Source organism: Choloepus didactylus, chromosome 6, assembly GCF_015220235.1.
Source record: "Choloepus didactylus isolate mChoDid1 chromosome 6, mChoDid1.pri, whole genome shotgun sequence".
Taxonomy (NCBI): Eukaryota; Metazoa; Chordata; class Mammalia; order Pilosa; family Megalonychidae; genus Choloepus; species Choloepus didactylus.
In genome coordinates, this window is record NC_051312.1 from 34,694,271 (window position 1) to 34,722,180 (window position 27,910).

General features: G+C 52.8%; 1 protein-coding gene across 3 annotated transcripts in view; it reads right to left on the reverse strand.

Moving 5' to 3' along the window:
- TSPAN18 (tetraspanin 18) overlaps nucleotides 1-27,910 on the reverse strand; it is a 199,161-nt gene that overhangs the window by 4,210 nt on the left and 167,041 nt on the right. For 2 of the 3 annotated variants that reach the window (XM_037838694.1, XM_037838697.1), the window contains 7 exons: nucleotides 27,806-27,898; nucleotides 20,076-20,148; nucleotides 18,350-18,544; nucleotides 9,112-9,186; nucleotides 7,888-7,986; nucleotides 7,158-7,340; nucleotides 52-135 (listed from right to left, as the gene is read on the reverse strand). In XM_037838694.1, the coding sequence (XP_037694622.1) occupies nucleotides 52-135; nucleotides 7,158-7,340; nucleotides 7,888-7,986; nucleotides 9,112-9,186; nucleotides 18,350-18,544; nucleotides 20,076-20,138 (699 nt within the window). In that variant the 5' untranslated portion in view covers nucleotides 20,139-20,148; nucleotides 27,806-27,898. Of the gene's footprint in view, nucleotides 1-51; nucleotides 136-7,157; nucleotides 7,341-7,887; nucleotides 7,987-9,111; nucleotides 9,187-18,349; nucleotides 18,545-20,075; nucleotides 20,149-27,794; nucleotides 27,899-27,910 lie in introns of all 3 variants that reach the window. The other variant, XM_037838696.1, reaches the window with a different exon arrangement.

Below are 27,910 nucleotides of genomic sequence, written 5' to 3' on the forward strand. Positions count from 1 at the left end.
AGGCCATGGGGGATCTTTTCTCCAGGCCGTGTGTGGGGGGCCTGCACTTACCTCGATGGCCAGCACCCCAATGGCAAGGGCTCCGGCCAGGTAGACGTAGGTTTCGAAGGCATTGAGGATCACCGTGTAGCAGCCCTGGGAGGGAAGGGCCAGAGGTGAGACCACAGCCAGAGGGATTATCTGGGGTCAGGGGCTGGGGACAGAACTGGGTGCAAGACTGGGAACTGGCACATGGCCCCAGAGCTCACCGGGTCCTGGGAGGGTGGTGGGTCCCTGAGGGAAAGCCAGGGGGCCATACACACAGTGAATGGGCAGCACTGTACCCCTTAAGGGGGGGATGAAAGCTGCCTACCCCAGGGCCAAACCAGCCACAGACCCATTTTGTGCAGCTGCCACTGACTGGAAAATTGGGAAATTCAACATAAAAATCTGGATTTCCTGCTTCTCTCAAAAAAATCAGAAGATGCAGCAATGGTGAGCTGTCATTTCCATGTGGCAGTGCCCAGCACTGTCAGTAGCTGTTCCCTTTAGATGGGACAAGTGCTCCCCAGGGACCCCAGCTTTCCCTGTTGCCCCCCACCCTTTACTCATTCTCATTACCAGCCTGGCTTGCTGGTTTCAGCCCCCACCCCAGAGAAATGCAACCCATGCCCCCAACCCAGCTCACATCCCACCTCCTTCTGGCAGCCTTCCCGACCAGCCCACCCACAGAACCCCCCCTAAGTGGACTTGATTCTCAGACTATTACTGTTTTCTTCAGCAGTCCCGTGGATATTCAGACTGAGACAGAGAGAAAGAGACAGACAAACAGGCAGAGAGAAATGGCAAAGCCAGGAGCTCTCAGTCCATGGCTGTTACCCCACCTGAAACTGAGTGTCTCATGCCCTGGTCACCTTTGCGTCCATCCTTCCCGTGCCCTTCCCAGGTTGACCACAGAGACTTTCACATATTTGTGCAAGTCGCTTTTTAAAAAAAGGGGAGAAGAACTTGCAAATTCTTTGGCCCAGCAGGGGCCCTAGGGGTGTGGGAGTGGGGAATCATGCACGGTCCTTGTTAGGTGACTGTTACTGTTTCTCTGTTGATACCCAAGTTTCTTGGGCACTCCCACCTGCTCTCTGTGCCCCAGGAGCGTTGCCTCTTTGGCTGGAAATGCAAATGAGGAGGTGGGACCCAGGCAGGCTGACAGCAGGGTCTGATCTGGGAGCCGCGGCAGGGTGGGCTTCATGGAGCCTGCCTAGTAGAGGCTGACCGGGAGCTGGGCAGGAGGGCCCCTGGTAGGCTTGCCCTTCTCCGGGGACGGTGAGATGATTGAGAGTTTGTGCCCCATGGAGCAAAGAGGACAGACCCAGACAAACAGACCGCACCGTGTAATAATCTGAATCCGTGGTGCTTTCAGAGCCAGCTGTGCATCAGAACCCTCTGGGGAGGTGGCTGACAATGCATATTGCAAGGCCTTGTCCCCAAGACAAGGCTCTGGACTGGTGGGTCTGGCATGGAGCCCGGGAATCTGCATTGTGAGCATACGCCCCAGGTGGTTTCCATGGCCACGACCCGGGAAGTCAACAAGAAAAGGAGGGAGACCCGAGATGAACACCAGGCCTTGTTGCAGTTGTGCCCCTGCGCCTGGCAGCACAACCAAGGGCTGTGTGGTTATGACAGTGCCCCAAGGGGGCCCAGCAGGCCCCACCCCAGGCTGGCCTGGTCAGGAACCCAGGGGCAGGGGAGCCCCTTCTGCCCAGCCAGGCCCAGTGGGCATCCTGGACCTGGCTGCAGATCTGTATTGGAGCCAACCTCCCAGCTCCGTTTAGCTCTTTTTTTTTTTTAAAGCAGCACAACCCTGATACGGAGAATAAGAAAAGTCGACCTGCTCTCGGGGTGGGGGTAGGGATAGGGATGTTCGGGGTTGTGGAAGGAGGAGGGCCACTTTGAGAGCAGCCCTGGGAGAGGATGCTTCTTGTCTCACATCATCCCCTCAGGCGTGCCGACTGTCACCTGGGGCCGGCACACGCACTCTGTGTGTGCACAGCACTCGTGGGTTAAGGGGCTGTCCAGATGGGAGAAGCGATGACCGAGGGAGAGCCCACCTGCCCGTCTGGGCTCACAGCCCAGCCCTGCTACTCGCTTACTGTGCAACCTCGGGCGATTTCACTTCCTCTGTCTGTCCTTCAGTTGCCCTGTCTGTAAAATGGGGCTGTTTGAACAAACTTCCTCATAGGGTGGGTGTGAGAAGAAAATGAGATTCTGCAGGTAAAGCACTTTGAATGGTGTCTGGCAAGTAGCAAGCCATCAGTCCCTGTTAGGAGTGTCCTCTCCTGCCCTGTGCCCCTCTTGAAGCATATCCTGAGCAGCAAGAAGTTTCCGAGCACAGAGCTGGGCATGTGGACTTCCCTGGGTGTCACCAAGAGACACAGCCTCAAACAGATGCATCATGTTGCTAGCTCCTTCCCCTGATCTATATCAGAAGGGACAGGAGAGGCAGCATGTCCCTTCCTGAGCACAACACTGACTTTGACGTGCCTCATGGGGAGTGGGAGGGTAGGAGACTGACAAGACGCCGGGGCCCTTGTCCAGCAGAAAGAAGACATCCCCGGGTCCCTCCTCTGCTTTGCAGCACCTGGGACCTTGACTGCTCATTTCCTCTTGGCATCAAAAGACCGTTTGGGTCCCTGGATGGAACCACCAAGCAGACGGGGTTGGCTGACGGAGGCGCCCCTGGGTGTGGTACTGAGATGCCTCGGAGGGAGGAGGCAGGACAGAAGGGAGGACGAATGGGATCACGGACAGTGTCCCTCGGCCAGCATCAGGGAGGCTGGGTTCTCACTCACCTGGGCCAAGTCCCTGGCTCAGAGCCTGGAGTTTGGGTCCACACCCCCGGGTATTATCTTGCCCTCCCCTTCACGATGGTTTCCCACCCTTTATCCCACCCCGCCCAGTGAGATACAGGGAGGGGACCACCTCTCCCAGCCTGCCACGAGCTCTCCCACCCTCCTGCCCTAATTTGTCAAAGGGCAGATAGGCCAGAGGGGCCACCAATAAAACCACTGTTATGGGTTGAATTGTGCCCCCCCCCCAAAAAAAAAAACATGTGCAAGTCTGATCCCATGAATATGTCCTATTTGTCAATAGGGTCTTTAGAGATGTTATTAATTAAGATGAAACCAAACTGGTTAAATAATTCAGTATGGCTGGGATCCTTAGGAGAGGAGGTGTGGACACAGGTGCAGACAGAGGAGCAGATACTGGAGCTCTGCTGCTCCAAACCAAGGAAGGCCAGGGATTGTGGCCACCTCCCGAAGCCAGGAGAGAGGCACAGAACAGATCCTCCCCTACAGACGTCAGACAGAGCACGGCCTGCCGACAGCTTGATTTCAGACTCCTGGCTTCCAGGACTGAGACAATCAATTTCTGTCATTTTAAGCCACCCGTTTTGGGGTCCTCTGTTACAGCAGCAGCCCCAGGTCATTAAGACAACCACCCACAGGTAATCACTCCCTCATTTCTATCTCCAGCAGGTGCCTGTGCCGAGCTCCAGCCCCACCTATCCACTGCCCACTCCGTACCTTGGCTTGGCTGTCCCAAAGGCACCTCACGCTCAGCATGCCCCAATCCCGATTTAAGATCTTCTCCTCAACCAGAACCCCTAGAGTCATCCTCAAAACCTCCTCACCCTCACCCCCATAGCTGACTTATCCCCAAGGTCAGTGGGTTTTAACTCCTGAGCATTTCCCAGATCCATACACCCCTTCCTGTCTCCACTGCCACCACCCTGTCCTTTCTCATTGGGACCAGTGTAAAAATCCCTCCTGTCCATTGGGACCACTTCTAATCCCTGGCCACAGAGCAGCCAGAGTGCTAACATGGCCCCATCCCTCCCCACAGAGAACTCGTCCTGGCTTCCAGTGCTCCTCCAGCATCTTGGCCATGGCCCACAGGCCCTGCTGGTGCCCTCACCTCGAGCTAGCCCTGCCCTGTTTGTTCACCATGCTCCACCCACAGCGGTCTTTCTTGGTTCTTGGAACACAGCGAGCTTCCTCCCACCCCAGGTCCTTTGTACATGCTGCACTCTTCAGCTAGAGTACTCTTTTCTTGCTAGGAGGATGAGGGTATAGTGGTTTGTGTTACTTAAACCCCACCAGGGAGCAGGTGGGGAGCACTGGGGTGGGATTAAAGCAGAGAAACGGAGTGCTGCTGTGGGAGAGAAGACTAAGACCACCCAGCCAAATGGAGAATATGGGTAACTTCCTATTGGTAGTCACGGGACCAGCCTGGAGTCAAGGTCTAGCAAGGTCACTATCTACTGGTGGATTTGTTGCAGTGGGAGAACACATTCTTGACTTGCCTGGATGGCTGTCTTGTCCCAGAGGAGGCTGGGGGAGGGAGCCGGAGAAGCTGCCATGGTGGGCTCCACTCACAGCAATGGGGGAGCCTGAGCATTTGCCACAGATCACCTTTTTCTCAGGATTTCTTCAGTTCTCTTCACTGGAGTTCAGTGGTAAACAGGGCTGGTAGACTAACTCAACACCCACTGACAAGTGCCCTCTGCTTTAGTTCTTGGTGGCCAAGAGTGAAACCTGAATAGAAGTCTCCTATGGTTTCTGGGAAAGTAGCTGATGCCACACTTTTCCTTTCTCCCTACCTTGAACATCAATGGGAAGTCTGGAGCCATGGCAGCCATTCTGCCACCATGAAGTGCTAAGTACAAGGAAAGGCCATGAGGATGACAGAGACCAGACTCTGACAGATAAGACAGAGCCATTAATACAATGAGACTAACCACCTTCTTCCAGAATTCCTTCCATGTATCAAATATAATCCAGCAGTTACTTTAGGCCCTTTCTTTGGGGTTCCAGTTCCTTGCAGTCAATGTATTGCTCACTGACTCAGGACTTGTGATGGGGAGGTGTGACAAAGTCGGAAATGCATCCTGGGCTTTAGGGAAGTGGGCATTGGGAAAAAACAGATAGAGATCGTCCCCTGGCAGAAGCTTTTAAAAGGGAAGAATGCTCAGGAGGGATGTGAGTGTCTCAGAAAAGAAATCCCAGAAGTCAATCTCATATGATCCTCAGGAGGAAAAGAGGAAGAGACATCATGAAGAATTAATGTGGCTCTGCAGGGACCTCTCTGAAGAGCTTTGATTTCAAAGCCGTGCCCAGGAGATGGAAAGAGGCGTCCTAATGAAGGATGAATCCAGAAAAGGGATGCATACCAGGACAAAGCACCAAAGGGACAGGGCCCCACAAAAAGCCTTCCTGAACAATTTACCGGCAGCATTGGAAGGACATGTGTTTGGCTATGAGCAACAGGTGTCCCACATAGCAACCCCTTAAACAAGTTAGATATTTTTTTGGCTTTCATGTAAATTCACCTGAGCCATGGTGGCTGTCCTGCTCCATGCAGTTGTCAGTGGCCCAGGCCCCTTCCCTCCTGATGCTCTGCCATTCTGGGGACCCTCCCTCATCTGCAAGGTCTGAGGTGGCCTGTCACCCCGGCTGCATTCCAGCCAGGGGGAAAGGGAGGGGAAGTGCTTTCTCCTAAGGATGTGACTCCAGTTGCACAAACCACTTCTGCTCGCCTCCCTTTGGGTGAAACTTAGTCTGATGACCTGGATACCAGGAAGCTGGGAAGTGCAGCCTTTACCTGTGGTGATGGAGTCTGATAAGCATTCCCTTTCCAAGGAGGAAGGGGTAAGAGGAGCATGGGGCCAGGCAGCAGTCACTGCCACCATATGGGAATCGGAGGTCCTAAGAGGGTGTCCGGCCCAAGGTGACACAGCAGGGAAGGGGCTGAGAATCCAGCCAGGCTGCCTGACATCAAAGCCTGAAATGTTCCCACCGCATCCCATGGCCTTGCCCCAGGCAGGTCTCCCCGAGATTGTGGACCAAACCCCTGGCCTGGCCCTCCCTGCCCCAAGCCCACAGTGGCTGGATTCCAGAACCCTCATTTCCTTGGTTATGTCTCTGTCCCCCAATCCAGGAAGGCCAGACTGTGAGGGGCAGAGGAATGCAGCTCTCAGGGCCAGCTGGGTCCCTTGACAGGACGTGGGCACAGGCAGGGGACGGAGGCAGAGACGAAGCTGGAAAGGGCCTCAACAGATGGCCAGGGCCAGGCCTCGGCTCCTTGTCACCTCCTCTGGGACCTGAAGAGCTCTGTCTGATCCCTGCCCTGGGTCAGTTCTAGCCCATCAGCGTGTTTTCTTTTCTTCCCAGCAATTATTGTCACATGTAATGATTACTTTGGGTTTATGTCTTGCTTGTTTATCATCTGCTTTCTCTAACTAGGCTGTGAGCCCCCATGGGAAGAGGGGCCTTGTCTTGTGTCCCCTGCATCTGTGACTCTCCCATGACAGTCTCATTAAAGGCTTAAAGCAGCTCGGGGTATGGGCTCAGTTCACCCTTGTTCTCTCTCCCTCCCCTCCTGGTGTCGCTCTCTCTCTCTTTCTCTCTCTCTCTCTCTCTCTCTCTCTCTCTCTCTCTCTCTCTCTCTCTCACACACACACACACACACACACACACACACACACACACACACACACACGTTTCAGGGCAGGACTGGTTGTTGAGGAGGGGACGGTTCAAATAAAAGGGCACTGTCGGTTTCACAGAGAGGGGCAAAATCAGGGCCCTTGGTTTTCCCAGAGGTGGCAGAGGAAGGAAAGGGTTTCTTCCAAGGCTGAGATGAAGTTTCTGGATTGCAAGAGACGCAGAGAAGTCTAGGAGCTGCTCTGATCTTGCAGAGTTAGGTCAGGGAGACCCTGCTCCCTTGGGACCAGGGGGCACCCCCCTCCCCCACTTGGCAGTTGTGAGTCTCCAAAATGGAAGAAGACCCCCCTGCTTCTGGTTCTGGTCCCCAGTCTGCTTTATGGGAAGCTCAGGGAGTTTTCTGTCTGAAAAAAATGGAATTCCGACTCCTACTCACCCCTTGATCCCAGCCCAAAATGTCCACTCCTCTGACCTGTGCCATCTCCGGACCACCTGCCATCCTCATGCTTTACCTGCTTTGCTTGGATCTCAGGTGCCAACCGTCAGCCCCGGTTCAAAGACCACAGCCAAGATTCCTGTGGGATTCCTGGGGTGCCCACATCACTCCCTGTCTCCCCAGGACTGGTCGCCCAAGTCCCAAAGCACCAGACCCTCCTGCTGAGGGAGCTGGGCCCCTACCTGTTTGTTGAGGAACAAGTCCCTTCCTAGGAGGCACTCCTCCCTGCTCAGCAGGACCCCATCCCGACTCTGGGGTTCCCTCCGACAGCAGGCCTCCGGGACCTCGTCACTGTCCAGAGCCAAGAGTCGAAACACTGACGCAAACTTAAAGTCTTCAGGCCCGTTGACTCCACAGCAACCAAACTAGGAGGAGAAGAAGGTCAAAGGTTTGGGGGAGGAGGGCAGGGGTTGGTCAGGGGACAGAGGGACAGCCATGCAAAGGGCACGGCAGAGGCAGCACAGAGCAAGCTGAGCACTAAAAGTGGAGTCAGGAGACCCAGGTGCTTGTTGGCTCCTCCTGTGTGACCTCAGGAAGGTCACCCAGCCTCTCTGAGCCTTTAGTGTCCTCATCTGCAAAATGGGGATGACGATAGCAACTTCTACCTTACTCTTCTCATTCCATAAACCATAGCCATGATTATATTATCCTCCACGACAATTATTATTTGTTGAGAAGCCAAGTCTCAGGTTTCATCCTGAGTTTTGACTTGGATTGCCTGGCAGCGTCTGCCCGGAATACCGTGCCCTTGCTGATCCTGAAGCCCTGTCTGGGCTCCATGGGCGAGTGCCCTCACTGGTTATCAACATCTGCCACAGGCACGGGAGCAGAGAAGGCTCTGGAGGCCAAATATCGGAGGCGACACTGATAACATCGCTCTGACAGCTCACGACGGCCCTGGGGGTCACTCACTGTGATCATGACTGAGTTCCAGGTGGCGGAGAAGACATCTGTGTCGTTATTGCCCTGGTAGTGCTTGGTGAGCTCCTTGGTGAAGAATTCGCGGGTGAGCTGGGGGCAGAAGTGGGGGGCTGAGACCCGGTGGCTTGGTGCAGCCCCGACCTGCCCTTGCCTCCCTGTTGACCTGCCTGGGGGTGGGGGGGAGGTGGAGTAAGAGGGAGGGCCTCGGAATCTGCTGCCAAGTGTCCTGGGAGTCCCCTAAGATGCCAACCTGAGGGGTCCCCTTACCCCCCAGGGCCCACATCCACGCTCACTGACAGCCTCTCCAAGAGAAGGAAGTCCACACACGCCTGGCAAACCTGAGGCCAGGGCACGCTGGGAACCCCATCGGGCCCTGCCAGCTCCTCTCGGAGGGGACTGGGTTTATCCAGAGTGGGCAGCTTGCCCCTCCCCCCACCCACCCACCCCCACCCTAGGCTACTCCTCAGACAGAGCCAAGCAGAGGCCCTGAGTTTCCAGGCCCTAAAAAAGCCAGGGTATGGGGTGGGGACTCTGTACATCCAGGTTCCAGAGAAGGGGATTCCAGAGATGTCCTCAGAAGTTATTCCCCACTCTCAAAATCTGCCACCCTCCTTCAGGCTGCAGTGGCTGCGGCCTCCTGGTTGATGCCCAGCAGAGAGAGACTCCCTGGGCACCACTCTCTGCCCAAAGGGTGCCACCTTCTCCCCAGGGCCAGCTCGGTGTCTCCTGCCCCTGCTCTGGCTGGGCTGCCCTTCGGGGAGGGGGCTGTGCCCTGGGTGTGTCTGAGCCCCTGGAGTAAGACGGCCTGTGAGGCAAAGGAGGCTGCTGGTCAGGCCTCTCTGAGGGCTCTCTGTCCTGTCCTCCTGCACTTCCTGCATTCTGGGGGCTCAGGGGAGAGCCCCTCTGACCACCTTAAACCATTAAAGGATGACTGCTGGACCCTCATGGGGCGAGATGTGGACGGGAGGACTCCAGAATCAGGTGTGGGTTGTACCAGAGGTTTGGAAGAGCTGGGACCCTTAATGGCCCCTGACTCTGTGAGCTTCTGGAGAAGCCCTCTCAGGAAGAGGCTTGCTGGGTTCCCTTACTGGGTGAGAGGTGGGGTCTTGCTGGGGTGGTGGGTGATGGTTTGGGGTGGCATTCTGGATAGAGGCTGCTCCACCCACTCTGCGAGACCCTCTGAGCAGGGTGGGATGCTTGGGACCCAGTACGTACATTTTCTCTGAAGATGAAGGCCAGGATGGCAGCTGAGAGCTCTGCCAGGAAGATGACCAGGATAAACAGGAAGAACTGCAAAGAGAGGAGGGCAGGCTCGTGAACCCTAGGGCGTTCCAGAGTAACCAAGGCGCGGCAGGAAGGGGTCAGAGCAGTCGCTCACCGACACGGTGCCCTGGTGTCCTTCCATCCGTCACACAGTTGCTGTAATTTACTGATCTTGAAAGACACTCCACTGCCACATTTTTCAAAATAAATATAACAACATTCTCTCCTTGGAATTAACAAAGTTGTAATAAAAACATGGAAAAAGTAAACAAATAAACATGCCTTCTGTGCAAATGGTATCCCTCTGATGTGGCAACCTTTGTGCAGTGTACAATCTGAACAACCCTACCAGGCAGCCCTGGAAGGAGACCGCAGTTGAAGCCCCTTTGTTCCCCCTCCAGGTGGATTTCCCTCCAGGTAGATTATAAGCTGTGGGAATCCTGGGTGCTTTGTGGATCCCTGGCTGGCTCCCCTAGCCCCAAATGCCACCAACACCAGGGCCACCTCTCCCTGCTCCACTGATGTTTAGGGGACCCAAAGTAGGTGTTGCCATCTCAGAGGCTTGGGCAGCTGGGTCTTTGGCATGCTGCTTATCCACTCTGCCTTCCTGCTCGCCACCCCCTCATTCCCATGGGATGTGGGAAGGCAATGTTGATCTTCAAACACAATAAAGGAGCAAGATTGAAGAGCAAGATTGTGTGAAATCTAGCACAGAGACCCCCGATCCACTCACTGCATTTCTTGATGCTCCCCAAATTAACCATGACCCTTCTTCTCTCAGGGCCTTTGCAGACTCTGTTCCTTCTACCAGGAATGCCCTGCCCTTACCTCCTCCCACCAGCTCCTCGTGTTCCCAGAGGAGGGTAAACCCCAACCCCTCTCCTGGTGAGAAGCCTTTCCTGAATTCCCCAGGCAGAAAGAAGCCCTCCTTCCTCTGGGCTCCCCCACATCGCAGTGTCCAATGGAGGTGTCCACACGGTAGATGCCAGACCCCAGCAGCTCCCTAACTTGTGCAGGGGCTGTAACTCAGCCCTCTGCATCCCAAACGCCTGGGGCAGCACAGGTGTCAGCACTTGGCTATTAGGCGAATGAACGACTCCCCATAACGCCAGCGGTGACCTTGATACCTGGCTACATCTCAACCTCTAGTCCGCTGTTTTGGGGCCAGAGCTGTCGGCAGAAGAAAGAGGAAATGGCTTTGCTTCATTATTCAGCATGGATGGTGTTCTTGACCTTTACAAATTCCATGACAACCCTGAGTCATCAGCCCACCTGGAAACCACCAGAAGTGGAAGCCGATTTAATCCCCGGTGCTCACACAGGCACCGGTTCCGGCACACCCTCTCAGCCACCTGACTGGCCGTGCCCGAGACCTGCACCCTGGGGCCAGGGTCCTGGGACTCGCCAGCCTGTGCTGATGGTGCAGGGGCTGGGAGGCGACAGAGGCGCCGGGCTCAGCGTCAGGCCACCTGGGGACCAACCCCGCCCTGCCGGGTGGGACTTGGGACAGCCACTCAAACCGGCCCCCCAGCCTCGGCTCCCGCATCAGTAAAACGGGATGACAACACCCACCTGCCAGGTGGGACTGTGGGGAATTCAGTATTGTGGGGCAGGATGAAATGATGGATGTGAACGTGTTTCGTATACTGTCAAAGAGCCTGAGCAATGCTTGTGTTGAGATTATTATTAAGTGTAGGAAGGACACTCAAGACCAGCTCATGTGCAGGTTTGTTAAATGGGCCCCCAGGAGCCCGGTTCTCCATAGTGCACTTAGTGCTGGTTTACCAAGACATTCTTGTGGGCCTTCAGGTGTCCCTCTCCTGGAACTTTTTTTCCGACCAGAAGAAGGTTTCTCCGTCACTTTATCCCCACCCTGGGAAGACTGCAGTTAGGATCCTTCCTTTTCTAGATGGTGCAGTTGTGCCGAAGACCATGCCATTCCCCCAACTGCTTGGGCTCTGGACCACTTGAGAAGAGAGCCAAAGGATGGAGCTAGAAAAACTCCATTGTGCCTGGAACGTGGACACTAAACATCTCCTACACCTGTTACACAGTTTTGCTTTTTTTTTAAACTGTCCAAGGACAACACCTTGCTTAAACAGAACAGTGAGCTCAAGGCATGGGTTGTTACATCCTCATCCCTTGTTTTGTCCCTTGGCCTTCGTCTTCAGCCATGACGCCAAGCTCTGCTCCAGCACCTGGCTGTCCCTGGTGCTCCACTGCCCCTCAAGATTTCACGGGGGTCTCACCAGATTCAAGCTGCCCATGATGCAGGCTTTTGGTCTCAGAAGGTTGTCTGGTATTGGGGCTGGATGCTTTTTTCCATAGTTTCTTTTACGGCTCATCCTCTTTTTCACAGTTGGGGAAACTGAAGCCCAGAGAAGGGAAAGGACCAGCCCAAAGGAGCCCAGCTTGTAAATTTCAGAGCAAATCCTGTGCCCTTAATCCAGTGCTCTTCCCGCAGCATCATAACTCTTGTCTCTGACTGATGAAGAGTGTGGCTGAATACTGGGAGTCTGCTTCCGACATGTCAGTGGGCCCCCTTGCTGGGGTCAGCTGTGTGCCCTGCCTGGAGCATCTGGAGGGGCCATTCAGTCTCCAGGTCAGATGCTCCAGCATTTCCCAAAGACTGGGGAGCCCTTGGGCTGAGCTCTGGGGAGCAGAGTTCCCGATCAGGGAGGAGTGTGACAGAAGGGGCTGCTCCATCCCTGAAGCCTCCACGTCTGCAGACTCTTGGTACAGCTCTCCTCCTCCAAGGCTGGTTGGCTCCGGGGCTGTGTGGCCACCGAGGTGTGTTCTCCTTTCTCCTGACAGTGACGGAGGCCCTGGCACAGGTCTTGGCACTTCCATTTGGCTGGTGATGGATTATTATCCTGTTCCATTTCATGCAACTTCTAGGAGGAACACCTATCTCCTTGCCTTCTCCGAGCTGCTGGAAGATCCTCAGACAGGCAAACAGCAGCCCTGGAAATGGTTTCCGCCCACGGCAGGCGGTTTAGCTGGCTTGGGCCACTGACTGTGCCTTAGACAGTTACGACTAATGGTCAAGATAGGTCCCAAGCCTTGTGCACCCTGTGAACTCACTGCCCCGAGAGTGTTTGTGCTGTCCAGGATGACTCCGCACAGCTTGAGTAAGATAATGCAGGGAAAGGGCTTAGCACGAGGCTGGCACAACGTAAAAGCTCCTCAGACAGTGGCTCAGAACCAAGAGGAAGCACGGCCTTCCGGAAGACAAGGGCTGGCGCCGGTGTTCTCTGCAAAAATAGCCATAGCGGCCACCGACCAAGAGCTGACCACGGAGGCCCTGCAGATCTTACGTGAATCGTTCCATTTAGCTCTCAGCAGTCCAGTGAGGAGGGAGTGGTTATTGTCATCATCCCCATTTTACTGACGGGGAAACCGTGGCCCTGAGGGGACTGGCAATTGGACTAGATGTCCCAGCTGGCAGGTGGGACACTTGGGACCTGGACTCCGGACCACAGCCTCTCACCACCAAGTTATCCTGGAATCTGCTCGAGTTTCCAGGTCTTAAGACTTGAAAATGGCCTGCAGGGTCTCTTGCAGGTAACACCAGTGGCCTTAGGTTGCCATTTTATCAGTGCTGACATGTGCCAGGAACAGAGCTCAGCAAGACATACATTTTCTCAGTGACTCACAATCACAGCACTATGGCTGGTATGGTTGATAGGGTCAAGCTCCCTGTTCTAGTTTGCTAATGCTGCCGGAATGCAAAACACCAGAGATGGACTGGCTTTTATAAAGGAGTTTATTTGGTTACACAGTTACAGTCTTAAGGCCTTAAAATGTCCAAGGTAACACATCAGCAATTGGGTACCTTCACTGGAGGATGGCCAATGGTGTCCGGAAAACCTCTGTTAGCTGGGAAGGCACGTGGCTGGCGTCTGCTCCAAAGTTCTGGTTTCAAAATGGCTTTCTCCCAGGACGTTCCTCTCTAGGCTGCAGTTCCTCAAAAATGTCACTCTTAGTTGCACTTGGGGTATTTGTCCTCTCTCAGCTTCTCCAGAGCAAGAGTCTGCTTTCAATGGCCGTCTTCAAACTGTCTCTCATCTGCAGCTCCTGTGCTTTCTTCAAAGTGTCCCTCTTGGCTGTAGCTCCTCTTCAAAACATCACTCACAGCTGCACTGAGTTCCCTCTGCCTGTCAGCTCATTTATATGGCTCCACTGATCAAGGCCCACTCAATGCGTGGGCCAACACTCCATGGAAATTATCCAGACTCATCACCCACAGTTGGGTGGGGCACATCTCCACAGAAACACTCAAAGAATTACAATTTAATCAACACTGATAACCATCTGCCCACACAAGATTACATCAAAGATAGTGGCATTTGGGGGACACAATATATTCAAACTGGCACACCCCCACAAAGACATGTCCAAGCCACAGCCCCCAGTCCTGTGGCTGTGAACTCACTTGCGAACAGCGTCTTTGAGGATGTGAAGGCCAAACTGAACCAGGGTGGGCCTTCACCCAGTATGACTGGAGACCTTATAAGCAGAGGAAATTGGACACAGTAGGTCAAGCCCGGGGGGAAACAGAAAGAGACAAATCGCCATGTGACGGAGGCAGAGATCGATGGCCAGCAGGCACCACCAGAACAGTATAGACTTTGGAGAAGGCATGGCCTGCCGATACCTTGATGTGGGACTTCTAGCTTCCAAAGGGTGAGCCAATAAATTCCTGTTGTTTAAGCCAACCAGTGTGTGGTATTTTGTTCTAGCAGCCCTGGAAAACTAAGACAGCTGGGAAGGTGGTACTATTATTCTCATTTCTACATGAGGAATCAGAGGTTCAGAGAGGTTAAGTAACTGGCCCCAGGACACACAGCCAGGAAGTAGCAAAGCAGGGATCGGAACCCAAGCTTTTCTGACTCTGGAGCCCGTGCATGCTCTTACCCACACCTGATACTGCCTCCTCTCTGCTCCTTCATTCCAGAGCTGTTAATTGGGTGCCTACTCAGTGCCAGGCATCCTGCTAGGCATTGCCAAACAAAGGCACACAAGGCAGAGAGTTTACACTGAGCTGAAGCACCAGGAGATGAAATAAGAGAATGAACTGGTAACACACGGACTGGGGAGAGTGGGACCCCCAGAGGCAGGTGTTCTGTACATCTCCCTTCCACTGCTTCCACTTGGAACATGGTCTCCCCAAGCCCAGAGACCAAGGGGTGACCCAAGTGTATGGGAGTATGTCACCTGAAGGAACGGGAGGGCTGTGGCATGCAAGTCTCGGTAACCATGCAACTTCTACCGACTTGCCCTTTTCCAGCATGAAATCTCTTCCTTGAGCTAAACACCAGTTACCACTGGGCCGGGCCACAGGGCTTGTCCCAATGCTTCCTGGAGCCTCCCCCAGCCTTCCCCAGGGTTTGTTCACCTAGAGTTGACCTAACTGCATTCTGCTTGCATAGGTACACATTTTTCAGTTATTCCTGAACACCAAATTGACAACCCTTTGCTTAGGATGGAAACATTAACATCAGGGCAGAAACTGCTATTTTGTTACTCGTGAGCATTTCCAGTCTTTTCTAACCCATCTGCCTATGCGTACATCTGCTTTTAGTTCTCATTTCTAATAAATATTTACCAAATTTACATATCTCATGTACAATGCAGCTCACTTACCTCTTTTCAGAACACTCATCTCTTTTTGCAGTTTGCTTTTCCATTGAGCATGCTTTTGTTGTATAATAACAAAAAATGAGACTCTTCAGATAAATTGGCTAAAAAAAAATTCCTTGAAATGCTCAAAGGTAAGGGAAAAGAGATGCCACCACATTTCCATCATGGGCTGGGCTGAAATTGTCCTACTGTATGTGACAATACTATAAAACGGATCAGCAAGAGTGTTTGGGAACTGTCCTTAGATAAATTAATCATGAGGTGATTTGGTCATTAGGCTGAATGTCCCAGGCTAAGGGTCGTGGGGACACTGTGAGTCTCCAGCCTGAGAGCAGAAGGAGAATGCTCAGCTAATCCCAATCTCCAGGGCTGCTTCCTCTGCAGACCTTTAAACCAGAGTTCCTGAGGTGGCTAAAGGTGCTCTCTCTCTTAGCCCTTTGGAAGACGAGCTTCCCCTCCTTCCCAGCAGGCTCAAGAGGCAATCTTGTGGTTCTAGCAGGACCCCAGCAGCCCTCAGGGATGAGACTCTGTGCCCCTCTTCAGCAGAAACCACCACATACCCAGGTCCAGGTTGGAAGCAAGAAGTGGTTCTTCCTAATTTTTAGGCCATGAACCTCTTTGAAAACCTTCTAGAAGCTGCAGGGCACACACAAACACACACAAGGCCTTCCTGTGATATTGTGCATGTGATTTTAGGTGGATTTTGGACTTCCAGAGTCCATTCCAGGTTAGAAGTCCCAGAACGAGCCTTGGTCTGGGAGACAGGACACCCGGGTCCCAGCGTCCCCTGCCTCTGACCCACATTGCGACCCTGAGCAAGTTGTCTGTGGGCTCTGTCTGGCCCTTGGAGAAAGAGAGAGAGGAGAGGAGGGGAGAAGACAGAGAAAGCAGGAACTGCAAAGAGAGAGACAGCAAGGAGAGAGGGAGGCAGAGGGCAAGCGGAGAGGGGAACAGAAACAAAGAGATCAAGAGAAAAGCAGAGAAAGAGAAAGACAGGGAGACAGGCAGAGAAAGGGAGAGAGCGAGGAGAGAGACACAGAGATAATCACACTGGGAGAAAGAGCAAGAGGGAGAAAAAAGACAAAAGAGAAGGGGAGGGGAATGCAATGAGTGGAAAGGACCAGACCTAGCAGCCAGGGCAGCTGCAGCCCCACCTGAGCACCGTCTCAGGGAGCATCTAGACACGTCTCTCCCTCTCCCTGGGTCTCCGTCTTCTCCTCCATAAGTGCTGGGGAGAGAGGATGTCCTCACCCAGCTGGCAGGCTGGGAGGGAGGCACTTAGCTGCAGAAGACTTGAGAGGCCCCCAGCCTCGTTCCCAGCCGGGAGTGCCAGCCTGGCTTCCTGTCTTGGCTTGGGAGATGAGCCCATTAACAAGGCATGAACCCCCGGGGGCCGAGGGGAGAGGGGAAAAGGGAGATGTGGAGTGCCTTGGGACCCAAAGCCCAAGGCTATGGGCTCCTATGTGCCAAGACTTTTCCATGCCAGTGGCACCGGCACTGCAGAGCACTGTCCACCAGGTGGCATGCACAGGTTTTCTTTGTTTCTCTCTAAAGGAGAAGTCTGGGGTGTTTACTTCACACTGTTGAAGGACAAATGGACCCAGGGCTCCTGTGTCATGTCACTTTCTCACTGTGAGATGGAAGGGGGAGGTGCGGTGTGTTCTAATCTGGGAAGGAGGCATTGTGCCAAGCCTCTGCCTTCCAACATTCTCTGGGTGCCAGCTCATCCACAGAACGTGAAGACGTCTTGAAAGTAAACCCTCCAACCGATCAGCCCGGGTGTCCCCATCACTCAACTCCAGACCCAGCCACCCACGCACGAGGGGCATCTGTGAGTTGAAGCATCCACTCACACGCTTCTCTAAGCAGGGCTGTTTTAATGTACCTTGTAGCAGGACGGGGTCAGCTCAGAAGTTCTAGCCCAGGGGCTCAAAGGACCCCTTGGGCAGAAATGACCCGTCCAGCAAGGCCAGGAGAGCAAGCAAAGGCCCAGAGGTCCACAGCACATGGGAACCCAGAGGAGAAACAGAACATCCACTGCGTGGCTCTTTAACGTTCTCTTGGTCTGCCTCCAACACAGACCTGAGTTTGTCAACCTCCCATTTAATAGGCAAAGACATTGAAGCCTGGAGAATTAGGAAGCTGGACCAGAGTCTCACGGTTAGCCAGGAGACAGAGCTGGGTACACATTCAAACCCATGCCTGCCCGCTGCCTGGCTCATCTTCAGACTCTACTTGGCTGCCTCCTTCTTGTCCAAGAGGGAGAAAAGAGTCCCTCTTGGTCACTGAAGCAACTTCAGCACCCAGTGAACTATGTGCCCGTATTAAGCATTTGAGGACTGTTTATTTAATGAATAAAGACACTTCAGAGATCACATCATCTTCTATTTAGAGCTGGAGATCTGAGAGGTGAAGTGGTTTCTCTAACAGCTAAGCATCTTACCTCTTTTACAAGAGATGTCCTAAAAGCAAGCAAGTGGCTGAGAGATTTCAAATGGAGTCGAGAGGTCACTTGGGTGGACATTCTAAGGCACTATATAGATAACATTTTTTAGGTTTTAATGTATTGGAATAGCTAGAGGTAAATACCTGAAACTACCAAACTCCAACCCAGTAGTCTGGACTCTTGAAGACGATTGTATAACAATGTAGCTTACAAGGGGTGACAGAGTGATGGTGAAAACCTTGTGGATCACACTCCCTTTATCCAGTGTATGGATGGATGAGTAGAAAAATGGGGACAAAAACTAAATGAAAAAATAGGGTGGGATGGGGGGATGATTTGGGTTTTCTTTTTTCTTTTTATTTTTTATTCTTATTCTGATTCTTTCTGGTATAAGGAAAATGTTCAAAATAGATCGGAGTGATGAATGTACAACTATATGATGGTACTGTGAACAGTTGATTGTACACCATGGATGACCATATGGTATGTGAATGTATCTCAATAAAACTGGATTAAAAAAAAAAAAAGCAAGCAAGTAGCAAAGCATCACAGAGTGGTCAACATCCCCAGTGCACCAGGTCTGAGAGAGGCTGATTGTTGGGCCTGGAGGCCATCTGGGGACCGGTCGTCTGAGTTGCAGGCATGGACCAGTGCGGAAAGCAGGCTCCGGCAGTGGGGGCCGCAAATACAAATGCTAAAGGCTGGTGACCTTCCCACTCCTGGTGGACAGTGTGAGTTCCCTGGAGTGTGGATGCATGCTAGTAAAGTCTAGCAGGGGCAGGAAGGGGTGCAGCTCCCCCAAAAGCATGGCGAGGGTGTGGCGTGTGGCCGTGCAGGGTGCATGGGCCTAAGCCCTTCTCTGCCACTAACTCCCTGAGGGACACTGGGCAAGTCACTGAACCTCTCTGGGCTTCCAGACCATTGACTACAAAGTGAAGGGGGTGGGGCAAGCTGGTCTCGCAGGTCCCTTCTGGCGTTGACAGCCCTGAGTTTGGGAAGAACGTGTCAGCTTCTAAATGGATGCTAGGCAGGGCCTGGGAGTCATCAGCTCTCCCCCAATTCTGGGGCACCCACGGGTGGGGTGGGGGAGGGGCTACTCACCAGCAGCAGCAGACACTTGTTCTCGCGGACGGCCCCGCAGCAGCCCAGGAAGCCGAGCAGGAAAAGCAGGCCCCCCATGGCCAGGAGGAGGTAGGTGCCTGTGACGAGGAGGGGGTTGGCGGCCACGATCTCCCGGAAGCCGGTGGGGTCTACCAGGACCCAGGTGCCGATGCCCAGCAGGCAGGCCCCGCCCAGCTGCTCCCAGGGCCAGGTAAGAGGGGGAAGAGAAGAAATAGGTAAATGTGGAGGTTAGACACCCCATACAACACTCCATTCTCCAGGCAAGGCCCCAGGGGCAGAGGCTCAGGGTGCCTGGTGAGCTGGGCAGGGATTCCATTTGCAGCGTGAACCAGTGTCCCAGCAGAGCCTTTAATTGATCTGAAGTTCTCTTGCTAGCTTGACCTTAAGTGTAGCATGCATCCTCCAAATCCAACCTTTTGCCACCCAGGCTGCTGAGGACCTTGTGGAGTTTATCTGCCACTTTTATAATCTCCTTAAATGCCAGAGCTATAGGATTATGAGGTGTCTAATCCAACTCTCCCATTCAATATTGAGGCCCAGAGAGGGAAAGCGACTTGCCAAAGGTCATAAAGTGAGTCCATGGCAGAGCCAGAGCTGAATCTCAGGCTTCCTGACTCCAAACCCCAAGGACCTTGAACAAAGGTCCCTTCCAGGATCATGCACTGGGCCCTGCCGGGTCCTGAGGGACATTCCGTCAGGTTGGGCTCCCATCCTCCAATCTGAGGCTCGAAAGCCTTCTTATTTGCGTCTGGGTCTGCATGGCCCATCTCTCTCCATGCCTATTTATCTTTACAGAGAGACAGCTTAGTAAAGAGGTAAGGGATGTGTCCCTTATTAGCTGTGTGACCTTGGGTAAGTGGCTTAACCCCTCTGAGCCTTAGCTTCCTCATGGTTAAAAGGAGATACTAATTCCCACCTCCCAAGGCAGCTCTGGGGTTAGAAAGGACAGAATGGATGTGAATGTGCTTGGCAGGTTTCACTAAATGTCTGTTCCATTTTTCCTGGGCACAGAAAAGCATTGGATGCAGATCTGTTGCGGGGGCAAGAGAAGTTTGGCATCATTGTTTTTGAGGGCTGTTCAGTGTGGTGGGGGGAACTGAGGCCCGTAGAGGCACGCTTGAGGTGGCTACCCACAAACTGCCGAGCTTCAAGCTTTGGCTGGGTGGAGAGGGGTCTGCAAGCCAGGGGGCTGAGCTGGGTGGCCAGGGGCAAAGGGCAAGATTTTTAAGTGCCATCAAGGAACCCTGCAGTGGGGGAGTGCAAAAGGGAACATCTCAATGGCAACCATCTATATTTTTGCCATGTGTGCTCTGCAAAGTACCCCTCCTGCATGTCCCTATAAAACTTCTGCAAACTTCTGTGTTACTCATGGTGGCCATTGGAGGTTTTGGGGATTCAGTGTCGAGTTCAGCTTCATGAGGGCCCAAACCAAGTGGCTCCGTTGCCAGCTCAGGCTCTCCAGCTCTGGAGCGTCAGGGTTGGGTGGGCTCCCCTTGTTGCCCTCTGGTCACCCCCCCATCCCACATTTACCCCCATTCTTCACGAGGGTCAGATCCCAAGACAAGTGGTTGGGACAGAGGACCCCTTTTGCACAAAGAGCTGAGCTATCCCAGGGGTCTGCACCTGTGACTATTTCAAAGAGGCAGCCGGTTCCAACCACCCAGCGGAGACTAGGGAGACCCCGGGCGAGTTGCAGAAGACTTACAAATATGAAGAAATTGAAAACAAACATCAGGTACTTCATACAGCTCAGACAGTCACCTTCCATGATGCTTCACCTGCAAAAGAGCCAAGCCACCTCAGTCTTCCCACTGGGGGACCCCACCTAGAAAGAACCCCTGCCCCCCTTCCCATCCCCACCCCATGGGGGCCCAGTCGCCAGCCCCACCCTTGCAGATGGTAGAGAAAGAGGGAGGCTGATAATAATCCTTCTCACAGGAATATCAGTTTGCCCTGTGGGGTGGGAGTTAGGGGTGAGAACCTAGTTGGCCTGGGTTTGAGTGAGCCCTAGCTCTACCATTCATTTGCTGTGTGACCTCAGGCAAGTTACTCTACTTCTGTGTGTCATGCTTGCTCCATCTTTAAAATGGAGATTAAAAACCAAATCTCCAGTGATGGCTGCACAACATTGTGAATGGAATTAATGCCACTGAATCATACTCTTTAAAATGGTTACAAAGGTAAATTTTATGTTATGTGTAGTTCATCACAATAAAGTATATTTATATATATTAAAAAAAAACAAACAATAAACCACCAGAACCTTCCCCCTAAGGATGCTGTGAAGATGTCCTGAAAGGATGCAGTAACATGTGGTGTGTGCTACTCAGTGGTGTCACTCGATGTCATTGCTTGGTTGCAGGGGTGGGCATTCCATGTAATAGACAAGAAAATGAAGGGTCAGAGTAATGAGGGACTTGCCCAGGTCACAGAGCCAGGATCGGAACTCATGCCTGACAGACTTCCCACCACCCCACACATGCTCCAGACTGCAGGACTGGCCCGGGCAGCTCTGTGGCACCGTCAGGAGGGGCCTTGGAGGGGAGAGGAGGTGCAGGTGCCTGCCTGGGGCTTCAAGCCCTCCTCCTGGGGCTAAACCCACCCCAAGTCCTGACCCCCTCCGTGTGGGCCCGGCAGCTCTCCACCTCCCCAGGAACCTTCCCCGTCCCCACCCAAAAGTAAGCCCATGGCAGCAGGTCATGAGCAAGGTTCCGTCCAGCTAACATTTATTGAGCACCTACTGTCTGCCTGGCACTGGGGCTTGCAACCAGTGAGATATAGCCCCTCCCCATCCCCAGGTGAAGCAGAAAGCAGCCACCATCAGGGGTCAAACAGACCCCAATTTGCACAAGCCATGTTTCTACTTGTTATTTTCACTTTTTCTCCATAACACTCTGGAAGGACTCAGGGCAGGGATTGGAGATCCATGTTTGAGGTAAGGCAACTGAGGCTCAGAATGAAAATAACATGTCCAAAGCCACGCAGTCTGATGTCACACAAAGCCAGAAATTGAACCAGTCCTGGGTTTCTCTTCTGTTGCACCTAGCGGGTGCTTTTTGCCTCTATGACAGAGTTCTGGGAGTAGGTTTTGGGGTGGGGATGGACATTGGGGGTGGGGGTGGTACCTGATTACTTTCAATAATTTACACATCTTCCCAAAGGACTTAGCTGGACTCAGTTTTCTCATCCATAAAAAAAGATTAATGAGTCCTACTTCAAAGGGTGCCTGTGAGGCTTATAATTATTAATTTTAATAACAGGAGCCACAGTGCCAAGTACTTTACATGTATTATCTCATTTAATTCCTGCAACAACAGATGGGGCACGTACCATTACCATCACGAATTCCTCTTTCAACCAGCGTAATGTAGGTAAGGTCGGAGGGGCAAAGGGGTGAGGTTAAGGCCCAAGGTGACACGGCTTGTAGGGCAGGGCAGGGACCAGAACCAATGTCTGTCTCGCCCTAAAGTCCATGGCCTACTGGGGGCACTCAGCAAATTGGTCCCCTCCCAGCCCCAAATCACATGAGCCCACCTTGGACAACCTCCTTCTCACTTCTCACTTTAGGGGGAAACTGGGGTCCTGAGTCACCAAGTGACAAACTCAAGGGCACTCAAAGAAAAAAAATCTCAGAGAGTACCTGAACCTGGGGCTCTGGGCTTAGAGCATTTGTCCTTCCAGGGGTGCCCCAAAGGTTTCTCATGAATTGTGTATGGGTAGAAGGGAGATAAGCCAGGCCCTAGGATGGAGCCTGGCAAATAATAATATTCGCTGAGCATTCAGTGTGTGCCAGTCTCCATCCTAGGGCCTTTCCATGTATAAGTCACAAAACCTGTAGACAAGCACTGTTACTGTGCCCATTTTCCAGAGATGGAAATTGAGGCAGAGAGAGGCGAGATGACTTGCCTGAAGTCATAGCTAGTGAATGATGAAACCAAGATCTGAAGTAAGCAGTCCTTTCTGGAAGGACAAAGGATGGGGAGGATTCTTCTTTACTGAGGTGAGCAGTGGCCCAGGTTCAAGAAATGTCATCTGCCTTCTGAGCCAGAATCTGGAGACAGCCAGAGGGGTCCGTCCACAAGGCACATCAGACCACGTCACTCCCCAGCCACAAACCCAACAGGAGTCTTTACAGGAGAGCAGCCCATCCCCTAACTGTGGACTGCAAGGCCCAGGAGATTTCTCATGGCCACCTCTTGTACTCCCTGCCTTGACCTCCCCATCAGCCACCTTCCCCAGCCCTGTCTCCCTGATACTCTGCTTGTGGTGGTCCCTTCAGCTTGGATTACCTTTCTACCTACCCTCTTCCTACTTAATTCCTATTCATCCTTCAACATGCATCACAAGCATCATCTCCTCCAGGAAGCCTTCCTTGCTTTCCCCCTCCTGTCTCCACCAGGCTGAGCTCGGTGCCTTCCCTAGCATGCCATGCCCATGCATGGCTTCTGCTGACTTCCACCACTGCCCCCACCACACTGTGTGCCCATAAGGTCATCAGCTGCTGTTCCTGTGAGTTCCCAGAGGTGTGGGGTCATGTCTGTGCCCTCAGGGCCTCCAGAATCCTCCTGGAACACAGCAGGGATTGATACATGGTTTACAATGGAATAAAAACTCGACACAGAACAAATGTTAATTATGCAATACCCACAGTAAGGCTTGTGCTGGACTAAGGCCATTGCATGCATTAGGGCATTTAGGCCTCCCTCATCACCCAGATCTGGAAAGCACAGAGATCTGAGGATTCAAACCAGCAATGGGGCTCTTGACTCCTGCGTTTCCTTTCCCCCTCCTCTGCTTTCCCCGGGATGAGAATAGTCCCCACGTGGTCCTATTTGCTTGCCCTTCTCTCCAGATCTTCTGGAGTTGGGAGAGGCCAGAGCTGCACAGGATGGGAGGGACCAAGAGGACCTACCCCTTCCCTTGCTCCAGGCCCCATTCTCCCAGCAGGTGTGAGCGGGCTGTGAGTCAGGGCTTCACGGGTATGCAGGTCCCACTGCTTAGCCAGCCTCTCTTCTGATTGGCCCAAGCCAGTGCCTACTGATTCTTAAACATCTTGACCATCATCCTTGGCTATGGGAACCTCGTCCCTTCCTTTATCACCAAGCCCAGGCTCTCTTCTTCCAGAAGAAAGTTCCCTGTGACGCCATCCCCAGGCCACCCCACTGGTCTATCCTCCCATCTCCAACCTTCTAGAAGCAGCATCCAACCTGCCTCTGACCATAGGGGTTCTGAACACAGGCTCTGAAGTCAGACACACCTGGGTTTGCATCCCAGCTCTTCACCTTTTTGCCTCTGTGTCTTTGGGCAAGCGACTTAACTGCATGGAGCCTCAGTTTCTTCATCTGTAAAAATGAGCATTTGTGACCTGCATCATGGCAAGTGAGAAGCCCCAGGTCAAGGGCTCTCCACTGCACCTGGCACAGGTGAACACGACCACACCTGACTGCATTCGTGGGTTACTTACTTGGCTGTTGACCCCTATTAGACCAGGAACCCCTAAGGACTCTGCTTGCTGGACCACTCTCTCCCTTTGGCACCTAGTTTACCTCAACTCCACCCATCTGCCACTCATCTCTGGAAAAGAGAAGAGGGAACAGAAAGAACATTTATCGAGCACTGACTCCTGGCCAGCCACACCCCCTCTAATGGGTTGAATGGTGGCCCCCAAAAGCTATGTCCACCTAGAACCTGTGACTGTGACTTTATCTGGAGAAAGAGTATTCACAGATATAATTAAGTTAAGGATCTCAAGATGAGATCATTCTGGATTGGGGTGAGCCCTAAATCCAATTACAAGTATCCTGAGAAGAGAAGAGAAGGGGCAAGACACCCAGGGAGAAGGTGATGTGAAGATGGGGGCAAAGGTTGGGGAGATGCAGCCACAAGCCAAGGACTGCTGTCAGCCACCAACAGCCAGGAGAGAGGCATGGAACGGATTCGCCCCCAGAGCCTCCAGAGAGAGCTGAGCTTGTCAACACCTTGATTTTGAACTTCAAGTCCCCAGAACTAAGAGAGAATAAATGTCTGCTGTTTTCAACCACCCAGTTTGAAGTAATTTGTTACAGCAGCCTCAGGAAACTTTAGACAAACCCCAGAAGGCAGAGGCACTGTGTCTGTTCTACAGGTGAGGGCACGGAGGCTCAGGGAGATGAAGGCACCTGCCCAGCATCGGAGCTGGTAAGCCTCGACTGGGATTCATTCCTGGTCAGCTGGCTCCAGATCCTGCACTCTGTCTGCTCCAGGGGACAGATGTTCAGGCAGAGAGATAAGGCAGGAGGAGCACTGGACTGGGAATCTGCAGCTCTGCAAGTCACTGCTGTGTGACCTTGGTCTAGTCATTTCCTCTCTCTGGCCTCAACCTCTTTCTTCATCCATAAAAAGACAGAGCAGGGATTCCACGACCTGGCAGTTCCTTCTGAGACCCAACAATCTATCAGGCTCTGACTTTGACGGGACCTTAGAGGCAGAAGTGGCTACCCCAGTGAGATGCTGAGAGGGCTGTACAGGAGGTGAGACTGTGGCATCTCTCCCCTCTGCCCGCCAAGGCAACGCTTCTCTCCAGGGCAGGGTCTGGTTTCACCCAGCTCTGGCTGTTTAGCAATTGAGCCACAATAAATACTGCAGCTCATAAATGGGCTACCTGTATTTATTATATGCCACTCCATTACAGATGGCATCTAATGGGCCAGGCTAGAGGACTGTGGACTCCCAGACAAATGCAATGAAAGGAGACACGTCTCCTGGGAAGAGTCAGGTGGAGTCAGATGATGTGAGCCAGAGGGCAGATGGCAGACGTGGATTTCTGGGCTCCAGCTCCAGGCAAGGTGGGCAAGTGGAAAGGGGGCTTTGGTGCCCAAGAGGGGATCAGATCTCAGCTCTGCCAGACTTAGCTGGTGGTCGGGCCAAGTTCCTGAACCAGGCACCTCTGAGTTTCCTTGTCTGTAAAGTTAGGATCAAAATAATGCCTTCTCCCTAACGTATGGAACATATTGAGTGCAGCACTTGGCATGTGGTAGCTGATAACAGTAACAGGCAGTGCATCTTGAGTTCTTACTATCCTCCAGGCATAGTCTCATATACTACTCATAAAGCTCTAGGAAACAGGCATTGTCACCCCAGTTTTTCAGTTGAGAGAATTGAGGCTCAGAGAGGTAGAGTCCCTTATCCCAGGTCACACAGCAAGGAACTCCCTGAGCCAGGATTTGAACCCAAGTCTGTCTTAATCTGGAGCCACAATGCTTTGCCCCATCACTCCTCCTCCACGTTTCAAGCCTGCCTTCAGGCCTCCGGGGCCATGTTATTTCCTACTCTAGGGGGAGCAGCTTCCTGGCCATCATCCTTGGCCAGGCTGAAGACGAAAAGACCATCCTGACGAGGACTTCTGAATGTGGTTCACACCGCAGCCAACTGGCATGATTAGAGTGACAGCGCATGGAACCTCTGATCCCTACCTTGATCTGGCCATTAGCACGACTCACCCACAGAGCCTTCTAGAAGTTAAGTGCATCACCACACAGCTCCCAAACTTGCCTCTGATGGGAGTGGGAAAAGGGATAGCCTCTGGAGGGGAAACTTGAGAACATGAGGTCCAAAGGCTTTGTTGTTCCCCAACAAAAGATGTTCAAAAGGTCATTATGGAGGAGGCTGGGGGTCTCTACTGAATGGAAATGAAACACCCTCCCTGGGGGTCACGGAGAAAGACCCACCAATGTTCCCCTTCCACTGAGTCGACAGGGACCTGGAGGGGGAGCATTAGTGTGGGTGGGGGCCGCACAGTCAGAACGGACCTGGGTTCCAACACCAGCTCTCTACCTTCAAGCCCCGTGACTGACCATGGACAACTCACGCAAGCTTTCTGGACCTTTCTTTTCACGTCTGCAAAAAGGGGCCAGAATGCTGACCTCCTCAGGACACCGGATGGACTGAGGATTCCAGGATGCATGTGGAGTGGTCCTCGCAGCACCTGCCACCTGTGGGTCAGCACTTCACCTCTCCTCCCTCCTGCCTGGCCCCGAGGTGTCTCCTCTCACCTGCCCTCCCAGACCCCAGGTACATTAGCCACAGGGGAGGGGAGGACTCAAGTGGAGGACTTCCGAGTAGGGAGGTGATGTGTGCTCAGTGGTTCTCAATCTGGGTTCCCCAGGACAAGAGGTGCCAGAATTTAAACTACCGTATTTTCACTATTTCAGATAATATCTCAGAAATCACCCCCTCACCACAGACTGGCTCAAAGGCTGTGTGTCTTGGGTTTTGGAACAATTAAACCACCCTGGGGTGGGGACACTGTTTTCTCAGCCTGTTTAGAAACTCTCGCCAGTAGGTTTGTATGATTTTGTGGAACAAAAAATAAGGAGAAAGTTTAACACATACTTGACAAATGGCTTGATAAAGGCAACCCTGTTTGGTAGATAAGATCTTTTAAGTCTTGGGGCTCAGAGGGATGAGTTGCAAGCTTGCCGTGGTGTGGGCTCATCTCCACACGTGCACTGGGAAAGCGAGGGAGAGGGGTAGTTTAGGTGCTGCGGTGGCTTTCACTTGCCCGTCCATGCAGGCATTTGCCCCAGAGCGTGCACAGGAGCCCCGGAGCTGCCACCACAGATCTTGTGGCCTCAAGGCCCGTGTGTCTCTTACAGCAGCCCCTCTCCTTGCCAAGTGAGGGTCCCAGTTTAAAGACGGGTGTTTATAATACAACATGACCCCCAGATGCAACTAGCTGTTCCGTGCATGTCAAAACAAGTGTTTAAGAGCTTTGCTAGGACATTTTGATCCAACACTGCTGCTTGTGGAAGTGCTGCCTTTAGAATCCAGCCTTGTCTGATGCATGTCACCAGCATGTTAACAAAAGATGCTCTTGGTCATGGAAAGGTTGGGGAGCCCTGATCTGGCCCAACTCCCTCATTTTGAAAATGAGAAGGAAAGGGGGCCTGGTCAACTTGCAAAACCAATTTGTGATGCATCTGAGGCTAGAGCCCTATCTCTTGCAGCCCAGCCCAGGGCCTTGTGGACGCAGTGCACACTCTGTACCTTACTGTTATTCCGATAGTACACCTCTTCTCTTACTGAAAATTCCGTTTCATAAGGGCAGAGACTTGTTTTGTCCGCTGCCATATGCCTAGTCCTTAGAACAGCTCTGCACACATAGTGGATGATATAATATGATCAAAGAATATGAATGAATGAATGCAGAGTGGGAAAAGAGAACACAGAAACAGAGAGCAGTGGGGAAAGAATCAGAGACATAGAAAAAGACAAGTTGGAAAGAGGGAAAGATGGAGAAAGACAGAACACAGACAGGGAAGGACAGAGAGTTAGAGTAAGAGGTTACACAGGAAGGGACAGACAGACAGACCAAAGAAGAATCAGCCAGGGAGATGGGGCAGTGTCAGGGCACAGGGCAGAGGTAACAGAGAGGGAAGGCAATTACCGACTTTTCACCTGCGTAGGTCTCTGGGCCTCAGCAGGACAGGAGTCCCCTCTCCCAGGGGTCAGAGGGGCCGCAATCTATTTCTTTTATTTTCCCAGCTTGTCCTGTAAGAGAAA